Below are 23,679 nucleotides of genomic sequence, written 5' to 3'. Positions count from 1 at the left end.
GTCTGATGACCTAACACAAATACCTGGACCGGGCTGTCGTGAAGCCAGCCTGTCCAGTGAGTGCTTTAAGCACAGGTCCCGGCAGGAAATAAAACAAGGCGTTTTCAAAAGTAAAATGGCATTTATTTATAATGGGGAATGAAAACCCACAATAACACACAATCAGGGAAAAGGTAGGGGAGAACAAACAGGGTAAATGCAATAAGGCCAACACAATATATATTCCACACACAGTGGCAAGTGGCAGAAAAAGGCCAACAATATATATATATCCCACACAATAGTGGCAAAATGGCACAGAGGCCTACAATAGAAGTAATAGTCCACACACAGTGGAAAATACAAAGGCCAACACGATATGTATATGGTCCACACAAAACAGGCAACCTCACACTCCACTCTGGTCAGTGGCAATGACACAATGAGGCGCCCGGATGTGTGTCGCATGCCAGGTTTTGCATCTACTGAGGCTGATTGCCCTCAGCTGCCACTCCTCAGGCAATCAGCACAATCAGAGAGACGGGCGGCACCTGGGAAAGGGAGAAACAAAAAGGGATAAATACAAAGGCGACACACACCATATACAAAGAAGGTGGAGGTAAGGGGTGGAGGTAAAATAATTATGATTTTCTTTTTCATTCTTTCTAAAAGCAAAGAGGCCTATAAGCGTGGCTAACGCTAATGGTGTGCATACCATCCTGCTAAGAAAATGGGCACAGAGGCACTGAAAGAGGATTTCACCCATATAATGAACACACTAGACTAGACAAATATCAAGATGTATCCATGAGTGAACCAATTGCATGCTTTCGCAGAGGACAAGAAGCCTTCAGTTCGAATCCTTTAGACATTAAGCACCCCCCACAGCCCAAATGGAATGGAAATAATTAATAATAATAATAATAATATATATTTTTTGATCCACTTTTTCTCCTTATTTTCAATTTTTTCTCCCATCCCAATTTCGTATTGCGAATTTTCCCCTCCCCTGTCTTGAACGTTGCTAGACTATGCCCCCCACTGGTCGGTTGTAGTGAGGATAGAAGCCTTGCATCACGTGTCCCCTCCGGTACACGACGATGCAGCCTGTTGCATTTTTTCACCAGACAGGGCGGACTCTCAGTGGCGAGGAGTAACGCGTGGGAGGCTCACGCTGCCCCCGATACTTCCTGTCTCTGCTGTGCAGGCGTCACCCAACCGACCTGTAGGAGTCGCTGTCCACAACGTCCAATCCCCACCCATCGACTTCCACCCGCTGGCTCTGCCAAATGAGCCAGTACGATGGCCGGCCCAAGTCGAAGGCAATGCTGAGACTGGGATTCGATACCGGAGTCTCTTGCATTGGTGACGAGCGCAATCTCCGCTACGCCACCCAGCCGCCAATAATAATAATAATATTTATAATTATTTTCTTTTATAATTTTTTCTTTCTTCCCATAGTCGACTATCGGCAAGTCGACTATACAAATCCTTAGTCGGGGACAGCGCTATACTGATATAATTCTACTCTGTCCATTCTATTTTACTCTTTTATAACTTTTATCACAGGTTCTAAACGGTCAGTTATCGAACTGTGTGAGTATCAAGCAGGAAGAAAGACTGTCAGGTTTTCAAAACGGCGTGGGGGACCCAGGCATAGAACTGCGCCCTGAGAGGGAGGTTTGCCCTGAGTGGGAGGTCCGAAGGGTCAAAGTGGGTATCAAACAGGAGGGAAGACTGTCAGGTTTTAAACTGTGGATACCAAACAGAGAAGGTAAAGACGACTTTAAACTGTTAAACAGTAATCCAGAACTATTTTATTGTACTGTAAAAAAAAAACTGTGGTTTTATATGTCTGCACTTTATGTGCTCATTTTATGTCTATTCTATTCTACCATTTGATTGCACTGCACTATTGCTATATTGCTATTTACCATAAACAAGGTGGCATATTGGGATGCTAGATCCTAATGTGAAAAACTGGGATTTTATATGTCTGTACTTTATGTGCTCATTTTATGCCTCGTCTTTTTCTGTTGTAAAGCACTTTGAGCTGAAATATTTGTATGAAAGGTGCTATACAAATAAAGTGTATTGTTATTATTATTATTATTATTATTATTATTATTATTATTATATATGTGGTGAATAATATACATAATATAAATGTATATACAGTAACAGCGCTATTGTACATTCTATCATACAGAGTTATATGGGTTATATGCATGTGTATAAGTAGGTATATAGAAGGATTATATGCAGGTATATTCAGACAGATATGGATATACAGTATATACAGAGTGATATGGGTAGACTATAGTATGAGGTATAGGTAGTTGTGATTATTATGATCACTATGGTTACAGTGTAGGGCAGTTGTAGACAGTGGACGCAGTATAAATTGAGTTCAAAGGGTGTACAGTCTGGTAACAGAGCCTGGGGCGCAGGCTGTTCCAAGCCTCTTAATGACTCTCTTAATGAGTCCCTGTGAAGCCGAGTCAAACATCTGTTTCTTAACACATGATACCTGTCGGGGGGGAAGCTGCTGTGGAGACGTGTCACACCATCCTGTGTTCAGGGTTCACCAGGCGCAGCCACATTTAAGAGAGAGAGAGAGATGGGGGGGAGGAGAGAGAGAGGGGGAGGAGAGAGAGAGAGAGAGAGAGAGAGAGAGAGAGAGAGAGAGAGAGAGAGAGAGAGAGAGAGAGAGAGAGATAGAGGCATGGTTTCAGCACCTTCAGTGGACACTCTCCCAGTGTTTCACGATTCTGAAACCTAAATTCATATACTTGTTTCATTTACCTGGGTAGTTAATAATGTTCAGCGATGTGAACACAACTCGAAGCACATATTTATTATTGCTGAACGGGGACTGTACCATCTGTGGGTGGATGTTTGACGATGCCCCTCTTCCAGATGGTGCGTGTGCTCAAGCCCCTGGAGGACATCACCACCAGGCCCGACACCAACGTGGTGTTCGAGACCATCCTGGAGCTCAAGGACCCCAACACAAGGATGCTGTGGTTCCTGGTGAGAGGGAAACCACCAGCTGTGTGTGTGTGTGTGTGTGCACTAAAAAAAAAATTAAATAAACAGGGGCACGAAGCGGCCGACCCGGGTTCGATTCCCGGACCTGGCGTCCTTTGCCGAATGTCTTCCCCCCGCTCTGTCTCCCGTTCTTCCTCTCTCTCTCTCTCTCTCTCTCTCTCTACCGGACTGCCCGGTAGTACAAACCGTATCTGAAAAAAACGGTAAAAACAAATGTAAATGTCTGGCAGCAACGGTTGCCAAATACTTACTGTCAAATTACAATAAAAAATAAAATTAAAATAAAGTGGAAAAGCAATTAATTTACAGACACATTTGTTTATTTGAGGTGTTTTTACATATAATGCAATGTCATTTAACATTCAAGACAATTAATCCTGTAAAAAAAAGAAAAAAGAGAGAGAATTTCCTAATAAATCAATTTACAGATTACAACCTTTATTTAATGGGTAATATTTTGATAAAAAGTAATTGACTGTATTTTATGGCGTTTACACTTAAAGTATAAAAACTAAAGTAATCTGTAAAATAATACAGTGAATTTCCCCAGATTTTTTGCAGTGTGTGTGTGTAGAGGTGTGTGTGTGTGTGTGTGTGTGTGTGTGTGTGTGTGTGTGTGTGTGTGTGTGTGTGTGTGTGTGTGTGTGTGTGTGTGTGTGTGTGTGTGTGTGTGTGTGTGTGTGTGTGTGTGTGTGTGTGTGTGTGTGTGTGGATGCATGTCTGTGCGTGTGGATGCATGTCTGTGTGTGAGTGTGTGTGTAGACGCATGTCTGTGCGTGTGTGTGTGTGTGTGTGTGTGTGTGTGGATGCATGTCTGTGCGTGTGAGTGTGTGTGTAGACGCATGTCTGTGCATGTGAGTGTGTGCAGCAGTAGAGTCAGTAGTCACTAGTTCCACCCTGCCGTACAGCAGTAGAGAGTCAGTAGTCACTAGTTCCACCCTGCCGTACAGCAGTAGAGACTCAGTAGTCACTAGTTCCACCCTGCCGTACAGCAGTAGAGAGTCAGTCGTCACTAGTTCCACCCTGCCGTACAGCAGTAGAGAGTCAGTAGTCACTAGTTCCACCCTGCCGTACAGCAGTAGAGAGTCAGTAGTCACTAGTTCCACCTTGCCGTACAGCAGTAGAGAGTCAGTAGTCACTAGTTCCACCCTGCCGTACAGCAGTAGAGAGTCAGTAGTCACTAGTTCCACCTTGCCGTACAGCAGTAGAGTCAGTAGTCAGTAGTTCAATCAACAGTCATCTCCCGCCTCAACTACTGCAACGCACTGCTCGCTGGCCTCCCGGCCGCTGCCACCAAGCCTCTTCAACTCATTCAGAACGCAGCGGCCCGCCTGATCTCAAACCTACCGAAGTCAGTCCATGTCAATCCCCCTTCTTAGGGACATGCACTGGCTCCCCATTGCCGCACGAATCCGCTTCAAGACCCTCGACCTGGCATACCGTGCGGCAAAGGGAACGGCTCCCGACTACCTACGGGTCAATGGTCTCTAACTACACACCCTCAAGACCCCTACGCTCTGCATCTTCTGGCCGCCTCAGACCCACTCCTATCCGAGCTACGGGAGGGTCATCAAGGAGAACCTGCCTTTTCTCAGTCCTTGCCCCACAATGGTGGAATGAACTACCCACCCCAGTTAGGACAGCCGAAACCCGTCCAATCTTTTGCCGTCGACTAAAGACGCACTTCTTCAACCATTATCTGAAATTTAAAAATAATAATAAAAACAATATCTAACCCTAACTAACCTTACTGTCATGCACTTGTCCTAAACTAACCTACACTGTAGCACTCAACACTTTGATGAACATTGTTGCTCAGCTGATAGAGTTGTGCCCTTCCTGATGACTTGTCGTACAGAACTTGTAAGTCGCTTTGGATAAAAGCGTCAGCAGCGAAATGACTAAATGTAAATATAAATGTAGTTCCACCCTGCCGTGTGTGTCTTCTCTCAGGGCGCGGAGCTGCTGAGGATCCAGTATTCTCGCGGGAAATACGAGTTGAAGCAGATGGGGACCAAACACATGCTGTGTGTCTCCAGCGTCAGCCTCTCGGACATGGGCACCTACTCTCTGCAGGTCGGAGACAAGAGCCTGTCGGCCACGCTCACCGTCATCGGCAAGTATCCGGGAGCACACGGCCCTCTGCACCCGCCGGCCGCTCACAGTGTCACCGTCACCGGCTACAGGATCTCTCTCTCTCTCGCTCTCTCTCTCTTTTCTTTACTCTCTTCTCCTTTCATTCATATGATTCTGCAAGTGTATTACATGGATTTCGTCATGTGGATATTAGCTACTGCTTCATGATTGTTCTTTGTAGTGTACATGTTTCACTATTATGTGTAGAACACATTTTCTGTGACTGTCTATATATCTAGCAAGCTACTGTAGCTATCCTTCTGTTTGTCTATCTATCTATCTCTCTCTATATTTATATAGTATACATCCATATAGTATACATCCATCCATATATCTATGTATCTATCTATCTATCTATCTATCTATCTATCTATCTATCTATCTATCTATCTATCTATCTATCTATCTATCTATCTATCTATCTATCTATCTATCTATCTATCTATCTATCTATCTATCTATCTATCTATCTATCTATCTATCTATCTATCTATCTATCTATCTATCTATCTATCTATCTATCTATCTATCTATCTATCTATCTATCTATCTATCTATCTATCTATCTATCTATCTATCTATCTGTCTGCCTGCCTGTCTCTTCCTCTGCCCCTCATACTCCTTATATCCCTGACGTGACGTCTTCAGTGTCCACAGTACACCCTCTCTTCCCTGAGTTACATCAGACACACCTCTTCTCCATCTCTAACCCTTTCGTCTCTCACCTCTCAGACGAGCCTCTGAGATTTCTGACTGAGCTGAAGCCCATGAGAGTGACCGAGCGCCAGACAGCTGTGTTTGAGATCCGTCTCTCCAAGAAGACAGACGCACCTCTGGTGTGGAAGGTTGGTGTGTGTTGTGTAAATATCCACAAACCCCTATACAAAAGCAGTAGACTGAATGCACCTAAAGCTGGGTCTCTTCAGGGGGCAGCCGGGAATCGAACCCACGGGTCGCCCAGACCACGGGCGACAGTGCTAACCGGTAAACTAAGCGTCAGCGGCTAAAGGCTAGCGAGTCTCTAGGCATCCACGGTGGTTACAATAGCATAGTTATTGTCCCCCTCTGTGTGTGTCTGTGTTGCGTGACAAGGTGAAAGGAAAGGAAGTGAAGAGAGATGAGAAGTTTGAAGTGTCCTTGTCGGAGGACGGTCTGACCTACACCCTGAGGATTAAGGACGTGAGAGCCAGCGACACGGGAGAGTACGCCATCAGCATCGGAGACCTCTCCGCCACCGCCCCGCTCTTCATAGAAAGTACGTACCGCACGCCCGCTCCAATTACCATTCAACACCTTTTTGTTTTTTTTTCTTCTGCCTTGTTTTTTTGCCCAAAATGCCTGTGTGTGTGTTAGGGGTGTAAAGGTACATGTATCCGTACCGAACCAAACAGTTTCAGTGTGTACCGTACCGTACCGAACGGCTGTGTAGTGTACCGAACGAAAATGTTAACCACTAACGACCGCCCACCGGGGGCTGTTTTTTTCACAATCTAATAAAAAAATTATTTTTATTTTTTGTTTACAAGTCGATTATTAATTTCAATATAGAATATTCATTGACAGCCCTACGAGTACAATTAGTTACTGCACACTACATCACCCCTGAGTGGAACATGGAAAGCCAAACTTTCCCCCACTGTACCGAAAACCCGGACCGAACCTTGACTTCAAAACCAAGGTACGTACCGTACCGTACCGTGGTTTTTGTGTACCGTTACACCCCTAACTGTGTGTGTCTCCAGCTGATGCTATATGAGAACTAGCATCTCCAAGGAAAACAACAAGCGCTCCCCTCAGACTCAACACAGATGGGCCCACCCCTGAGATTGGAGGCCTGCTTCCTGCATAGCAAAAACAACGTCCTCCACTCTTTATCTAACAGATGAAGACGCATGGGTGGCATTATTATTAAACCACTCCCTCCCAGTGCAGAGTTGAAAGGGATCCAAGCGGATCCCTCCTCCTCACAACGAGTTAATCTGCCATGGCTCCGTCTAACAGACTGCTCACTGGCCTGCGGAACATGCCGGAGCATGTAAATGTCTTCACAAGGCCGCGTGGCCGTCCCCCCGGGCCACATGGGGGACGCCTTAATGAAGTTATTCATCATTAGGCTCTGCTCCCCTTTCCTGCCCCTCTTCATCCATCTTTGCTTGTTTGTTTCTCTCTCTCCCTCTCTCTTAACCCGTTGAAACCGGGAAACACATTTGTGTGTATATACAGGCTATATAATGCATTATTAGCAGGCATTTTAGATCTAAATAATAATAATAATAATAATAATAATAATAAATAGAATTTATAGAGAGAAGCGCCTTTCTGAGACTCAAGGACACTTTACAAGAGAGAGAAGCTATATAAAAGAGGGGGTAAAAATACAGGGGGAAAAAACTAATTAAAGAATAATAATAATAATAATAATAATAATAATAATAATAATAATAATAATAATAATAATAATAATAATAATAATAATAATAATAATAATAATAATAATAATAATAATAATAATAATAATAATAATAATAATAATAATAATAATAATAATAATAATAATAATAATAATAATAATAATAATAATAATAATAATAATAATAATAATAATAATAATAATAATAATAATAATAATAATAATAATAATAATAATAATAATAATAATAATAATAAGGAGGCAAGGTGCTGTCCAACAGTAACAGAAAAAATAAACAAAAAACAAAAACAGCGGGATCGGTAGCTTACTGTAAAAGAGTCAGGGGGGAAGGGGGTGGGTTAATAAATGGGTTAATATGTACAGTGATACAGGTATGAAGACACTATGGTAGTAGTGAGTCATACTGGCCAGCAGTTTAACTAGTAAGAGTATAGTTATATGTAACGGTTGTGACAACGTCACCTCAAACTTCGATGCCCAGAGTGAGAGTCGAACCCCGGTCTCCCACACCGCGGGCAGCAACACAGACCGCTATACCAAGAGGTGAATCCACTGCTTTGTACCGTGTCTATGTGTCTTTTGAGGATGTGAGAGTGAGTTTAACCCATAGCACCGCTACTCACCCCAGCCCTTCTTGACTGCGCTTCACGATACCATCCGTTACATATATATATATATATATATAGTATCTACAAATATGTAAAAATTATTATGCAGGTATGTACAGACACATGTGGACAGCTATATATGCAGGGGTCCACAGATCTGGAACAAGCTTGATGAAAATCTAAAAATGACTAATACCTTTAAAACCTTTAAAAAATCATTGAAAGAGGAACTGCTAAAATCATATCTCTAATTAAAATTATAACTTAAGAATACATTTGTCTGTATTATGTATCTCTGTTATGTCAGTAGTAGGTAGGTGTGTAAACCTACCCACGTTGTAGTTTTTTGTTTTGTTTTTGTTTGTTTGTTTTGTTTATTTTGTTATTGTTTGTTTGTTCATATTCTGTTTGTATCTGTGTTCAGGCTCCCTCCAAAAGCTTTAAATAGCTTCTTGGGAGACCTGGCACATGCACACAATTTGCGACATGTTATCACATGAGGATACTCGCATGTAAAATGTATCGTGTGTGTGTGTAAATAAAAATTCAATTCATTCAATTCAATTAATTCAATTCAATTCAATTCAATTCATTCAATTCAATTCATATATACAGTAAGAATAAATATACATATACGGTATATACAGCATTATTGTACACGATATCACACTTATTAACAACAACACATCTATTTTTAGTTTTGTGATGTGATGTAAACCGGGGGGGTTAATAGAGTTCGCTCAGATCTCATTTGCAGACCACTCTATCTGGTCTATTGAGTGTTCTGTGGTGACAAGTGACCCTGTTAACTCTCCTCCTCCGACCCTTGACCTTTCCCTGCCCCTCCCCCCAGGGATCCCCATCAAGTTCGCCAGCTGTCTGAAGAACGTCCGCGTCAAGGAGAAGGGCAAGGCCCACCTGGAGTGTGAGGTGACCTCCAAGGACGTGCACATACGCTGGAAGAAGGATGGACACGACATCACGGAGAACCCTCGCTACATCTTCATGCGTGAGGGCAAGAGGGCAGAGGTCATCATAGAGGACTGCGACGTGGCGGACCAGGGAGAGTTCGCCATCGTCTGTACCCAGGACAACGATGAGCAGGAGTACGTCAGCTCTGCCAACCTGACTGTGGAGGGTACGGCTTCATGTGTCCATCGTTAACCCTTTCACTGCCACACTACAGAAGGTTAACCCTTTACTATCACACTACCGACGGGTAACAGTGGCAGTGAAAGTGTTAACCTGCTGTTGTGTGGCAGTGAAAGGGTTAACCTTCTGTGTATTGTAGCCGTGAAAGGGTTAACCATTTGGTAGTGTGGCAGTGAATGTGTCTGTCTGTCTGTCTGTCTGCATGTCTGTCTGCATGTCTGTCTGTCTGTCTGTCTGTCTGTCTGTCTGTCTGTCTGTATGTCTGTATGTCTGTCTGTCTGTCTGTCTGTATGTCTGTCTGTCTGTCTGTCTGTCTGTCTGTCTGTCTGTCTGTCTGTCTGTCTGTCTGTCTGTCTGTCTGTCTGTCTGTCTGTCTGTCTGTCTGTCTGTCTGTCTGCATGTCTGTCTGCATGTCTGTCCGTCTGTCTGCATGTCTGTCTGCATGTCTGTCCGTCCGTCTGCATGTCTGTATGTATGTCTGGATACATCATCATCATCATCATCATCATCATCATCATCATCATCATCATCATCATCATCATCATCATCATCATCATCATCATGGTGTCTATCAGTCACCTCACATTACAGTGCAATAGAACCGACACTGTTTCTGTAAACATACCGACATCAAGCCACAGTGCAGTGAGTGAAGCCTGCTCCCTCTCCTCTGTGTCGCCAGAGCGCTTTGCCACAGTGACCAGTGGTCTGTCAGACGCCCAGTGCCCCACCGGCTGCCCTGCAGAGCTGTGTGTGGTGCTGAACGACGAGAAGGTGGGCGGCGTGTGGCTCAAAGACGGAGTGCAGGTGAGACCGCAGGACACCAGGGGATTTTTTTATTTTCTTTTATTTCTTTTTTCAGCAAAACGGTAAAAAAAAATCGAAACATTGACCATGACAGAACTTGTATATAAAGGTGCTGAGTAGAGGCAAGAGACCCAGGTGGGCCGATACGGGGCCTCAACTCAATAAATCATTGGATAAAAAAAACACACACAAAAACTAAAGTAAAGGGAAATAAGTTCATAAATATTTTTTCATAATATTAAGATAATAATAAGATAATAATAACAATAACAATAATAATTTAAGTAATAATAATAATAATAATAATAATAATAATAATAATAATAATAATAATAATAATAATAATAATAATAATAATAATAATAATAATAATAATAATAATAATAATAATAATAATAATAATAATAATAATAATAATAATAATAATAATAATAATAATAATAATAATAATAATAATAATAATAATAATAATAATAATAATGATAATAATGATAATAATGATAATAATAATAACAACAACATTAATAAGTAGTCTAAAATTAACATGAAACTGTAAAACAAAGTGACATTAATGGTTTTATGAGATTGAAGCTATTCACACAGTAAATTTCGCAGAGTACATTTTACACAAACTGAGTACATTTTACTCAAACTCTGAGTAAAGTTGTACTCAGTTTGAGTCAAATTTACTCAGTTTGAGTAAAATTTACTCTGCAAAATGTACTGTGCATTTAACAATGTATATTTAAGCTTGGATTTGAGTGAATTGGGGTTGTGAACCTTGACCCTGTACTTGAGTGACATGGCCAGGGTGTGTCATACCAAACAAACGAGAACAAACTCACAACAACCTACTCATGACCGCCAAGTAAGCAAAAAGCCTGCAAAACACAACACAAACAGGATTCAACAGGCTTCCCACAGACTCTAGCCAAGCTGCTGGGCTTAAAGGCACATATGCCGCCACGCAGATCCAGGACCGGTCAGGCCACTGAATCTGAACAGCATTCATACCAGGCTATAGGACTAAATCTGGTGTCAGAGCACCATAACAGATATGATTGGTGACAGACGCACCGGACCTGACAGATGAAAACATATTCGGTGACAGCACACATTAACACTGATTAAAACACATTTGGTGACAGCACACATTAACACAGATTAAAACACATTTGGTGACAGCACACCTGACAGATGAAAACATATTTGTTGACAGCACACCAGACACAGATTAAAACACAATTACCAGACAACTGACAACATTATTCATTTATTTTGCAAAGGAAATCCACTTTCCAACTCACTCACTCCAAATCACAAAACGTCCTGCGTCACTTGAAAAAATCTAAGCATTTATTTACTGAACTCAAAAATGCTTAAAATAATTTAGAATTACCTTAGAATAGAAAATAAACTAAAACCAATGATATCATAATTAGTGCTCTACTACTATATTGAAGTGACTAGCTCCAGCTTTTCTAGAAAGGTCCTTTGACGGTTGGGACAGAGCTGCTAGCTGTCCTCAGAAAACGTTGTTCTTCTGAAAACCTAAAACAGACTTATATGGATCTTCATCTGAGGGACTCAACTTCCCTCGGTAATAAAATCAGTTTTCTTTTTCTGTGTCTTGGCTTCCTTTGATCCTCCTCTGCAGAATGTCCTTATCTCTGCTCACTGCTGTAACCCAGTGATTACCTTTTTTTTGATTTGTGTTCATGGAACTCAGAGTGGAACCCAGCAGACTTGCATACCTCCTTGTCAGCAAACATCCATCATCAAATGCATTCCTTTTCTCCACCAGTCTCTCGTTAAATTCAAATGAAAGTCTCATTGGCCTAATTTCCTCACATCCACATGAATGTATTGGGCGACAGTGGCTCGGGAGGTAGAGCAGTCGTCGGTTCCTGGTTCTATCCCCGCTCCTCCCGGGCAGCGTGTCGAAGTGTCCTTGAGCAAGACACTTAACCCCTAACTGCTCCTGATGAGCAGGTCGGCACCTTGCATGGTTGCCTCTGCAATCGATGTCTGAATGTGTGAGTGAATGAGTAAAATAAAATGTGAGTAACAAATTGTAAAGCGCGTTGGATGAAAACGCTATATAAATGATGCACCATGTATTGACTCAATTAGCTATGGTTCCTATGGATACAAGTGTAGCGCTGACCCTGTACAAGTATAACAACACAACATGTGTGTGATCTCTGTCTTCCCAGTATATAGATATCAAGTAACCATTCAGACCCTCCTCTGCACCTTTGTTTACACTGTTCATCTTTCTCATATTTCTATATTCAGAGTTCATTATATTGTTAACACAGTAAATTTTTTCCTCATATTTTTATATTCAGATAAAATCGTATTGCCTATATTTATGTATTTCTACTGTTAACCTGCCCTGTTACCCTGCCCATACTAATAAGTATCTTGTACAATATCATCCTTAACTGAGGATGAGATTGTTAATGATGTTGATAATGATGTAATTGATGATGTAATTGATGTTGATAATGATGTAATGTATTGAATATTGTTGTATTGTTGTGCGTGCCGGACCCCAGGAAGAATAGCTTTTGTCAAGTGCAAAAGCTAATGGGGATCCTAAATAAACATAAACATACCTGTACCTCTCCTCCCCCCTCCCACACGCTGCTATGACGACCAACTGTACCCAAGGGGATAAATAAAGGTCTAATCTTATCGTATCTTATCATATTTTTGTGGCTCCTCTTTCTGGTGCCATGTTTACTGTAGTTCTCTCTCTCTCCGTGGCCTAAACGGGTCTCCTCTGCTGGCTGTTCACCTGGCAGGTAGAGCTGCCCCTGAAGCCTGTTTTTGGACTTTGAACTTCGTCAGGGTTTTTCCGAACGGACGTTCGAACCTTCGTTTTTAATTACAAAAAATTAATAGAAATACATTTTTTATATATAAGATATTGAATAAAGTGATTAATCTGATTAAATTAGTATTTTCTTTTATTAAATCACCTTTTTTAATAAATATAACTCATCAGTTTCGTCAACATAAATAATCCAATAAGGGCACGGTTGGTACGAAAGTGATGGTGACGTCTCGATGGAGCGCCGAGCGCCAAGCGGATGCAGACAGGCTACATAATTTGTGAGAAATGTTTTATTTAAATTTTTATGACGAGTCATATACTATAATAGTATAATACTATAATATTAGTGTAGCCTAATCTTTATCTGCAACTGTGAAGAAAAACCCCATTGGTTTAAACAGAATGAATAGAATGAATGAATATATATTTTTTTCTTTAATAAAAAATTCGAATGTTGATTTAGAATTCGAACGCCAACGTAACAAACAAAGGTCCGAACGTTCGAACGGTGGCAGACCTCAGTAGCCTCTAAACGGGTCTCCTCTGTTGGCTGTCCCCCTGGCAGGTGGCAGACCTCAGTAGCCTAAACGGGTCTCCTCTGTTGGCTGTTCCTCTGGCAGGTGGCAGACCTCACAGTAGCCTAAACGGGTCTCCTCTGTTGGCTGTCCCCCTGGCAGGTGGCAGACCTCAGTAGCCTAAACGGGTCCCCTCTGTTGGCTGTCCCCCTGGCAGGTGGCAGACCTCAGTAGCCTAAACGGGTCTCCTCTGTTGGCTGTTCCTCTGGCAGGTGGCAGACCTCACAGTAGCCTAAACGGGTCTCCTCTGTTGGCTGTCCCCCTGGCAGGTGGCAGACCTCAGTAGCCTAAACGGGTCCCCTCTGTTGGCTGTTCCTCTGGCAGGTGGCAGACCTCACAGTAGCCTAAACGGGTCTCCTCTGTTGGCTGTTCCCCCTGGCAGGTGACAGACCTCAGTGGGGTGCAGGTGGTCAAACAGGGCGCCGTTCACAAGCTGGTCTTCAGCGGAGTGACCGATGCCCATGAGGGCAAGTACACCTTCAGAGCCAAGGGGGTCGAGAGTGAGGCTGTCCTCGCCATAGCAGGTCAGTGTGTGTGTGTGTGTGTGTGTGTGTGTGTGTGTGTGTGTGTGTGTGTGTGTGTGTGTGTGTGTGTGTGTGTGTGCGTGCGTGCGTGTGTGTGTGACATACCTCTCCTTCAGCAGCTCCTGAATTGAATGATACCACATGTTTAATTATAATACATGTATGATCCAGTAACATGCTCTCATCAGAAAACGTAAATAAAGCAAACTCCAGGAACCCTAAGAACCAAGCGGTGATGTTGTGTCGTCTCACACACGCAGACCCGCCGGAGATCGACCCCGCGGCGCTGGAGCTACTGACAGCCCAACCTGTGACGGTGAGAGCAGGCCAGACGGCCACCATTAGGATCCCCTTCACGGGCAAGCCCCCTCCCAAGGTGTCCTGGTACAAAGACGGCCTGGAGGTGACAGAGGACGAGAGGACCGAGCTGGAGCGGACGGCTGACTCCACCACGCTGGTGCTCAGCAGGTAGGGGACACAGCAGTGGGGAGGCTGGGGCAGGAGACAGCAGGGGGGCAGGCTGGGGCAGGAGACAGGAGGCAGCAGGGGGCAGGAGACAGCAGGGGGCAGGCTGGGGCAGGAGACGGGTTGAACCGTCCAAATATTCTCTGACCCGTCCTGTATGGTATCACTACGGATGATGTATGACGTATATCATGCCAGTTAGGGTACCTTGTGTATACTGTGTTTACTTTTACTCTTACACATTTTTTTATTGCCTATATTTATATTCCTTTATTGATCCCCTTGGGGGAAATTCGGGTGGCATAGCAGCAGCAGGGGGAGGGGGGGGGGGGTATGGGCAGGGTAATAGACATAAATATAGGCAATACAATTTTATCTGAATATAAAAATATGAGAAAAATGCACAGTGTAAACAATATAATTAACTCTGAATATAAAAAGATGAGGATAAAATAAACAGTGTAAACAAAGGTGTAGATGAGGGTCTGTATGCGTTATATATATATTATATCTTATTGTATATTATGCGTTACAATAAATATAGGCAATAAAAGGTTTGAATCTGAATATATACTATGAGTAAAGAGTAAAAAAGAGTAAAAGTAAACAGTGCTACTTAGCTTTTGTCTCACCCCCTCACCCCTCATCCCAGCCCTAGCTAACATGGAACCACTGTCATAATCTCCACATGGTCTCTGAGCTGCTCTGTACCTACGCTGGTTCCACCCCTTCATCCAGGTGCGTGCGAGAGGATAGCGGTGCGGTGATGCTTCGTCTGAAGAGCGGCTGCGGGACAGTTGTCGCTAACCTGCACCTCAACGTGGTCGGTGAGTGAAGACCTACTGTACCTCTTTTGTAATGCCCGTGGCAACTTAATTTTATTTTATATTGTTTTATTATTTTTATTATTTCTATTTATCGTCATTGTCATTCATTATTGTTATTATTATTATTAATAATCAAGAAATGTGACCATTTGAGGCCAACATTTTCACATTTTGTTGATGATACTGATAACATTTTGTGATGATGTTTTGTTGATGATCCTACTGCGGGCCTCAAATCATCTTTGATGTACTTAAAACAAAAATAAACAATTATATATTTGATTTTGAAAAAATACCATATGAACATTTTAAGAAGAATTGACCCCCTCTACACAAACTCAAATGTAAATGTACATGTAAATATAAATATAAGTGTAAATATAAATATAAATATAAGTGTAAATATAAATATATGTGTAAATATAAATATAAGTCTAAATATAAATGTAAATATAAATATAAGTGTAAATTTAAATATAAGTGTAAATATATATATATTTTTTTATCCACTTTTTCTCCTTATGTTTCAATTTTTCTCCCATCCCAATTTCGGAATTCCAATTCTTCCCTCCCCTGTCTTGAACGTTGCTAGACCATGCCTCCCACTGGCCGGTTGTAGGGAGGATAGAAGCCTTGCATCACGTGTCCCCTCCGGTACACGAGGAGGCAGCCTGTCGCATCTTTTCACCGCAGCAGCTCGAACTCTCAGTGACGAGGAGTAACGCGTGGGAGGCTCACGCTGCCCCCGCTACTTCCTGTTTCCGCCGCACCGGCGTCACCCAACCGACCTGTAGGAGTCGCTGTCCACAACGTCCAATCCCCACCCACCGGCTTTCCCACCCTCTAACACTGCATGTTGTGTTAGTATGAACGACCGGCCAGTCGGTAGCAACGCCGAGAGCTGGGCTCGATACCAGTATCCCCTGCGTTAGTGGCGAGCGCCTTGCCCACTGCGCCACACCCAGCCGCCCCATATAAATATAAATATAAGTGTAAATATAAATATAAGTGTAAATTAGGGATGTCCGATATTATCGGCCTACCGATATTGGCATAAAAATGTGATATCGGAAAATATCGGTATCGGTTTTCACATTTTTTTATTTATTTTTTACATTTATTTAACCTTTATTTACCCAGGCAAGCAAGTAAGAACAAATTATTATTTTATTTATTGTCAAAGTATGCATAATGTTGTGTTAATTACACGACAAGAGATATGTAATGTTAATTACCTGAAATTATTCCGTTTTTTGGGGGGGGGGGACCCTGCATATATCGGTATCAGTTGATATCGGTTGATATCGGTATCGGAAATTAAGAGTTGGACAATATCGGTATATCGGTATCGGTAAAAAAGCCAATATCCAGCATCCATAGTGTAAATATGAATCTACCACGTGTTCCACACAGACCGCCCTAAGCCTCCGCAGGGCAAGGTGGAGTTCCCGGAGCGGTCGGAGAAGCGCATCAGGATGAGGTGGAAGGCTCCGCGGGACAACGGGGGCACGCCGGTCACCGGCTTCGCGGTGGAGCGCTGTGCGGCGGGGAAGAAGGCGTGGCTCCAGGTGGGCGAGGTGGACGGCGGCACCACCGCCTTCAGCGACGAGCAGGTGGAGGAGGGCCGGGCCTACCAGTACCGGGTCAGGGCCGTCAACGCCCAGGGCACCAGCGACCCGCTGGAGACCGACGAGGTCTCTGCCGGAGAGCCCATAGGTGAGGAGGGCCAGGGGCATCTTCTTCGTCATCATCATCATCATCCTCATCATCATCATCGTCATCTTCATAGCCATCAGCATCATCTTCATAGCCATCAGCATCATCATCATCATCGTCATCGTCATCTTCATAGCCATCAGCATCATCTTCATCATTGTCATCTTCAGCCATCATCATCAGCATCATCATCCTCATCATCTTCAACATAATCGTCTTCATAGCCATCATCATCATCATCTTCATCATCGTCATCTTCATAGCCATCATCATCATCATTTTCATCATAATTGTCTTCATAGCCATCATCGTCATCATCAATGCAAACAAATTTGGGTCTCATTCTCCAAGGATTTACGACAAAAAGGGCTTTCTCTTTGAGACCTTTTCGGGCCGATTTTGGGATTCACCAACCGTCCCAATAAAACATATATAATTAATATAATATATTGTCTATATTCATTTCTTGCCCCGAAAATGTCTCAAATGGCCCGCTAAGAGAAAGCCCTTTTTGTCGTAAATCCGTTGGAGAATGAAACCTGTCCGTCCATTATATCATAAAGACTGTGGTGAGTGAACAGGTGTCTATACTGAAGAGTCCATGGTGAGCTATTGTTTCAGTGATTTATTTATTTATTTGATGTTTGTAATTGTAGAGTACGTGATACAAAAAAAGATATGTATCTCAGACAAACAACATCAAGGATAAAAAACACAAAAGTCAGAGGACAGTCCTTGTGGTCCTTGGTCTCAGACAGACAACTCAAGACAACAAACATTGATATTGATAGTTCTAAATGTACGCACTACCATGAGTAGACACTGCATCTCAGTGGAGTGAAACTGTGGAACTGTGGATAGTTTTAGTTTTTTTAGTTTTGCATATAGGCTATATATATATATTTTTTTTTTTTATGTTTTAAATTAGTACACTCATTTGACTAGTGGAAAAGGGGTAGGATTAAATAAGTGTATACTTCTTCCTACTCCTTTTCGAACATGTAAATTGAGTTATGTTTTGCTTTTGTTTAGTTATTATTTTGTTTGAGTTATGTTTTGATTTTGTTTAGTTATTTATTTAGTTTGTATTCATTTACATGTTCGAAATAAAGATTTAAAAAGGCATAAACATACAAATCTAAAGGAACTACTGAAACTGTTTTTAAAAGATTAAAACTAACTGAAACTGTTTTTAACTGTTGAAAAATACTAACTGATTACCATAAAATGATATACAATTTGATAAAAAGAACCAATCCTAAAAGATACAAATAATAAAACAAACAATCTTAATAGAACAAAAACATTTTAAGTACTTTAAAACCATAAGAACTGTCTAAAATAAACTAAAAAAGACATGGGTATTTACACTGAGGTATTGTCATCCTTAAGCCAGTTTCTTATGGTGGACTTGAATTTCTTGAATTTCTTCTTCCTCTTCTTCTTCTTCTTCTTCTTCTTCCTCTTCTTCTTCTGCTTCTTCTGCTTCTTCTTCTTCTTGAATGAATGAATGAATGAATGAAAACTTTATTTAACAGATTGCAGAATGGGTACAATACAGTATGGCTCAATACACACAATTGTTAAGGGGATGCAGACCAGAGAAAGACATTTGTCTTGTTTACATCAGGGTCCCCCATTTTCAATTCATATAGACATTTATGACATTCACAACATACATGACATTTATGGCATAGGGACATACAGGTATTTAGTACTGATACATTTTTGACATAAACGGTATTCAAATATACAGTACTGTTACCCATAGATCCTGACAGACAGGGGAGGAAATTAGGCCACTTTACTCGCCAAATGCGAGTATTTTTTACGTTTGGCGAGTAATTCATGAAGAGCACTCGCCAGTCTGGCGAGTACTAGTAATTACAAAACAAAAAAATCATTCTGCAATCTGCTGATTCGCTCACTGGCACAAGCCGAACTCTGACTCCCCCCTTGATTCCTCCCATTTGTGCCTCAATCCAACCATAACCAATGAACATCATCGTTGTACAGATGCGCTCTAAGCTCCTCCAATGAACACTCATTTTCTAGAAGATGCCGCCCATCTAGGGGAAGTGGACAGATCACTGCTCGCGGACCTACAGACTCCTGCCACCGGCTTGACAACGTAGACAAACTAGACAAAAACACATCAGTGGATGAAAATAATTGCATGTAGAGTCATCGCTTTCGGATATCAGTGCGGTCTGACATGGGGGCGAACAACAGCACGCGACGCGTCTCCTTCGAGTCGGATGAGAATGACAAGTCAACCAGCATTAGCCGGCTAGCTACCTAGCATGTAACAAGCTATCATAACACGCGTTCAACATAGTGGACGACTATACTGAGCGGCTTTGCTTAAATGCAGCCGAGTGACATTTTATTATTACCGGGTTTCCCCCCCATATCACCACTCAATCAATCAATCAATCAATCGCCCATATGCCCTTCACAACGGTGATGTTGTCATACTTGGCATTCAGAATACACCTGCTGAACCCCTAGCGTTGTCGATTCGGTTCCAATGTATTGTCATCTTACAGCACAAGTACAGTACAACCAGAATACATTTGGCATACAACCAGAGTGCAAATGTAACAAGTCAAGTTGTTTTATTTAGCTATTACATTACAGTGAAATGCTTGGTTCTTTCACTGCCCAACTCAGTCCAACCTAGACCAGTCCAACCCAGTCCAGTCCAGCCCAGCATCTTTCACTGCCTAGTTCAGCCCAACCCAGTCCAGAATAGTTCCCTCTTTCATGTTAATATGTGATATCCTAATATTTTGAAGAGTAGAGACAGTGTGATTAATACATGTTGTATGCTAATATTGTGAAGAGTAGAGACTGTTATTAATGTTTTATGCTAATAAATATTTTAAAGAGTAGAGACACAGTGTGATTTTTACTATGATTGAAAATCAATTTAGACAAAGACATACAAAGAAGTAATTATCACAATTAGCGATTTTTTTTGGCTGGTAAAAAATCAGTTTGTCTGGTAAAAAAAAATCAGATACTCGCCAGTTGGCTGGTAAGCCAAAAAGTTAGTTTCCTCCCCTGCTGACAGAGTATATACATATGATGGGGAGGGGACTGTACATTAGGAGGGGGTGGGTGGGAGAGAAATATACATACGGTGGTGAGGAGACTGTACATTTGGAGGGGGTGGGTGGGTGGGAGAGAAATATACATACAGCGGGGAGAGAATATATACATGCGGTGGGGAGGAGACTGTACATTAGGAGGGGGTGGGGGGTTTGCGCATTTACGGTGGCCAGTTTCTAATTGCAGCCTCCCGTAGGTGCTCTTTAAAGGATAACTCCAACATTTTGGGAAATTAGCTTATTTAACATCTTCCCTGGAGTTAGACAAGAAGATACATACCTTTTTTGTCTCTGTGCGTGCATTTAGCTTTGGGAACAGTCGCTCCGTTAGCATAGCTTAGCTTCATCACTGGAAGTGAGGCAGGACAGTACCCTGACGTTCCCTACAGGTTTGTTGATATTCTCATTCCTTCAAAGGATCTGAACCGATTGAAGTTTATGGATACCATGACTTAAAATCCTCTTACCTTGACGATTTAAAGCCTCCCCAATTTAGAAAACAGTAATCCAATGGCTGGTATTGATATACTACTAACTACTGCACGCTAACGGAGCTAACCGGACACTCAAGCAGATAACGAGAGCAATGACTTCCTTTCTGGGGGGTTTCAAAATAAAAGAGCGACGTCTATAGCAGCGGAAAGCGTTTATTTTGTACATTATCTAACGTTAACACGAACCTAAACTAACTTTAGGTTAGTTGTAACGTTAGTTTAGGTTCGTGTTAACGTTAGATAATGTACAAAATAAACGTTTTCCGCTGCTATAAACGTCGCACTTTTATTTTGAAAACCCCAGAAAGGAAGTCATTATATTTGCTTTACACATCCTGTTCTGCGTTAGCTCCGGTTAGCTCCGAGCGTCCAGTAGTTAGTAGTATATTATCAATACCAGCCATTGGATTACTGTTTTCTAAATTGGGGAGGCTTTTAATCTTCAAGGTAAGAAGATTTTAAGTCATGGTATCCATAAACGTCAATCGGTTCAGATCCTTTGAAGGAATGAGAATATCAACAAACCTGTAGGGAACGTCAGGGTACTGTCCTGCCTCACTTCCAGTGATGAAGCTAAGCTATGCTAACGGAGCGACTATTCCCAAAGCTAAATGCACGCACAACTCCAGGGAAGATGTTAAATAAGCTAATTTCCCAAAATGTTGGAGTTATCCTTTAAGAGCGGTTTTGAATGTGGGTAGGGATTCACATTCCTTTACAGCTTTAGGTAGGGCGTTCCACATTGATGGGGCATAATTGCAAAACGTGTTTAGTCCCTTGTTGAGCCGAATCTGGGTTTAACATGATTTGTTGAGCTTCCTCTGGTGTAGTGGTTGTGGTATTCACTGACCTTTGAGAAGTATTTTGACTTCTTCTTCTTCTTCTTCTTCATCCACGTATTGAAATTGTACTTTTCAACCTGCACTGTGATCTCTGGCTGCGATACGATACATGCTGGTGTTCTCGCCCGTCCAGAGCCCCCTGGCGTGGCCTCCCAGCCCCAGGTCTCTGACGTCGCCAAGGGCAGCATGACGGTGTCCTGGTCCCCCCCACTCCACGACGGAGGAGCTCCCGTCCTGGGCTTCACCCTGGAGAGGAGGAAGAGAGGCAGCAGCATGTGGGTCCCGTTCAACCAGGAGCTGCTAACAGGTCAGACTCTGAGCCGTGAGATGAGTAACTAACTAGTAATAATAATAATAATAATAATCTTTATTTATATAGCACCTTCATACATAGAATGCAGTTCAAAGTGCTAACAGAGCAAAAAAAATTAAATAAAACTAAATGTGACAATAAAGCAGGACAAAGTAAAGAAAAGAAAAGCAGGAGTTTAGAACCACAAAGAAATATTTGCAAAACATGATTAAGAAAATAGCTAAAAAAGCATAAATAACAACAGGGATTTTAAAATCAGCTAAAAGCAAGAGTATAAAAATAGGTCTTGAGCTGCTGAATGATGTTTTTGAGTGTGCAGTACATCCACAGCTAAAGAGATTGGTTTTATCGGGTATCACAGTGGCTAAAAAGCTGATAGCATCACGATGGTTCCAACCGGAAAAAAATTGCCGAAAGGTCTGGATTATTACATATCTCGATGTGATCTATCAAGAAATATCTACAGCTAGAATTTTGGGTCTCAATGAATCCAAAATGACATTGTGGTTAGAAGTGGTGGAGAAAATAAAAGCTAGCATATAATGGTAATGTCTGGTTAGGAGCGAGGGAAAATGGATGGATTATCCAATGGGGGGTCCGGAAGGGGGGGGTACGAGCTGGAGCATATGTGTGTAGGTTTTTAGATAACAGGTATTAGGGGTATATCCTATATATATAAGACAATTAACTAAAATGTGATTTCATTGGATGTGCACTGACAACTAATGCTTGTATATCTTATCGTGTGTTGTCATGTTTGTTTATGTGTAAATAAAATACAAAAAAAAAATGGGTCTTGAGCTGTGCTTTAAAGCTATCCACAGAGGCTGCCTGTTTTATATGTAGTGGGAGATTATTCCAAGCCGTCGGTCCATAGAAACAAAAAGCTGCTTCGCCATATTTAGTAGTATAGTAGCTTCTGACAGGTCAGACTCTGGGTGAGATGAGTAACTAGTAGCTGCTGACAGGTCAGACTCTGGGTGAGAGGAGTAACTAGTAGCTGCTGACAGGTCAGACTCTGGGTGAGAGGAGTAACTAGTAGCTGCTGACAGGTCAGACTCTGGGTGAGAGGAGTAACTAGTAGCTCCTGACAGGTCAGACTCTGGGTGAGATGAGTAACTAGTAGCTGCTGACAGGTCAGACTCTGGGTGAGAGGAGTAACTAGTAGCTGCTGACAGGTCAGACTCTGGGTGAGATGAGTAACTAGTAGCTTCTGACAGGTCAGACTCTGAGTGAGATGAGTAACTAGTAGCTGCTGACGGGTCAGACTCTGAGTGAGATGAGTAACTAGTAGCTGCTGACAGGTCAGACTCTGGGTGAGAGGAGTAACTAGTAGCTGCTGACAGGTCAGACTCTGGGTGAGAGGAGTAACTAGTAGCTGCTGACAGGTCAGACTCTGGGTGAGAGGAGTAACTAGTAGCTGCTGACAGGTCAGACTCTGGGTGAGAGGAGTAACTAGTAGCTGCTGACAGGTCAGACTCTGGGTGAGATGAGTAACTAGTAGCTGCTGACGGGTCAGACTCTGGGTGAGAGGAGTAACTAGTAGCTGCTGACGGGTCAGACTCTGAGATAGTAACTAGTAACTAGTAGAGTAGGTAAGGGATATGTACACATATATAGTAACTAACTAGTAAGAGTAGGTAAGGGATATGTACAGATATAGTAACTAGTAACTAACTAGTAAGAGTAGGTAAGGGATATGTACACATATATAGTAACTAGTAACTAGTATATTTGTCATTTTTGCAGATGATACCAAAAATTTTTGTTCAGGTGCAGACCTACAACAGTTGCTAACCAATAT

General features: G+C 42.1%; 1 protein-coding gene across 1 annotated transcript in view; it reads left to right on the top strand.

The window, feature by feature from the left end:
- The window catches only part of LOC311244828 (immunoglobulin superfamily member 22-like), a gene marked incomplete at its 5' end in the record, with an annotated part of 77,262 nt that overhangs the window by 36,921 nt on the left and 16,662 nt on the right, over positions 1-23,679 (top strand). The window contains 11 exons of the mRNA XM_084334511.1: positions 2,899-3,012; positions 4,984-5,146; positions 5,899-6,011; positions 6,259-6,421; positions 9,059-9,343; positions 10,040-10,164; positions 13,964-14,105; positions 14,366-14,573; positions 15,309-15,397; positions 16,811-17,113; positions 21,696-21,869. Coding sequence (XP_084190637.1) covers positions 2,899-3,012; positions 4,984-5,146; positions 5,899-6,011; positions 6,259-6,421; positions 9,059-9,343; positions 10,040-10,164; positions 13,964-14,105; positions 14,366-14,573; positions 15,309-15,397; positions 16,811-17,113; positions 21,696-21,869 — 1,879 coding nt within the window. The remainder of the gene's footprint in view (positions 1-2,898; positions 3,013-4,983; positions 5,147-5,898; positions 6,012-6,258; positions 6,422-9,058; positions 9,344-10,039; positions 10,165-13,963; positions 14,106-14,365; positions 14,574-15,308; positions 15,398-16,810; positions 17,114-21,695; positions 21,870-23,679) is intronic.

Source organism: Notolepis coatsorum (assembly GCF_963971535.1).
Source record: "Notolepis coatsorum genome assembly, chromosome: 18".
Lineage (NCBI taxonomy): Eukaryota > Metazoa > Chordata > Actinopteri > Aulopiformes > Paralepididae > Notolepis > Notolepis coatsorum.
The sequence above is the reverse complement of the archived record's forward strand: the minus strand, read 5'-3'. Positions and strand labels throughout refer to the sequence as shown.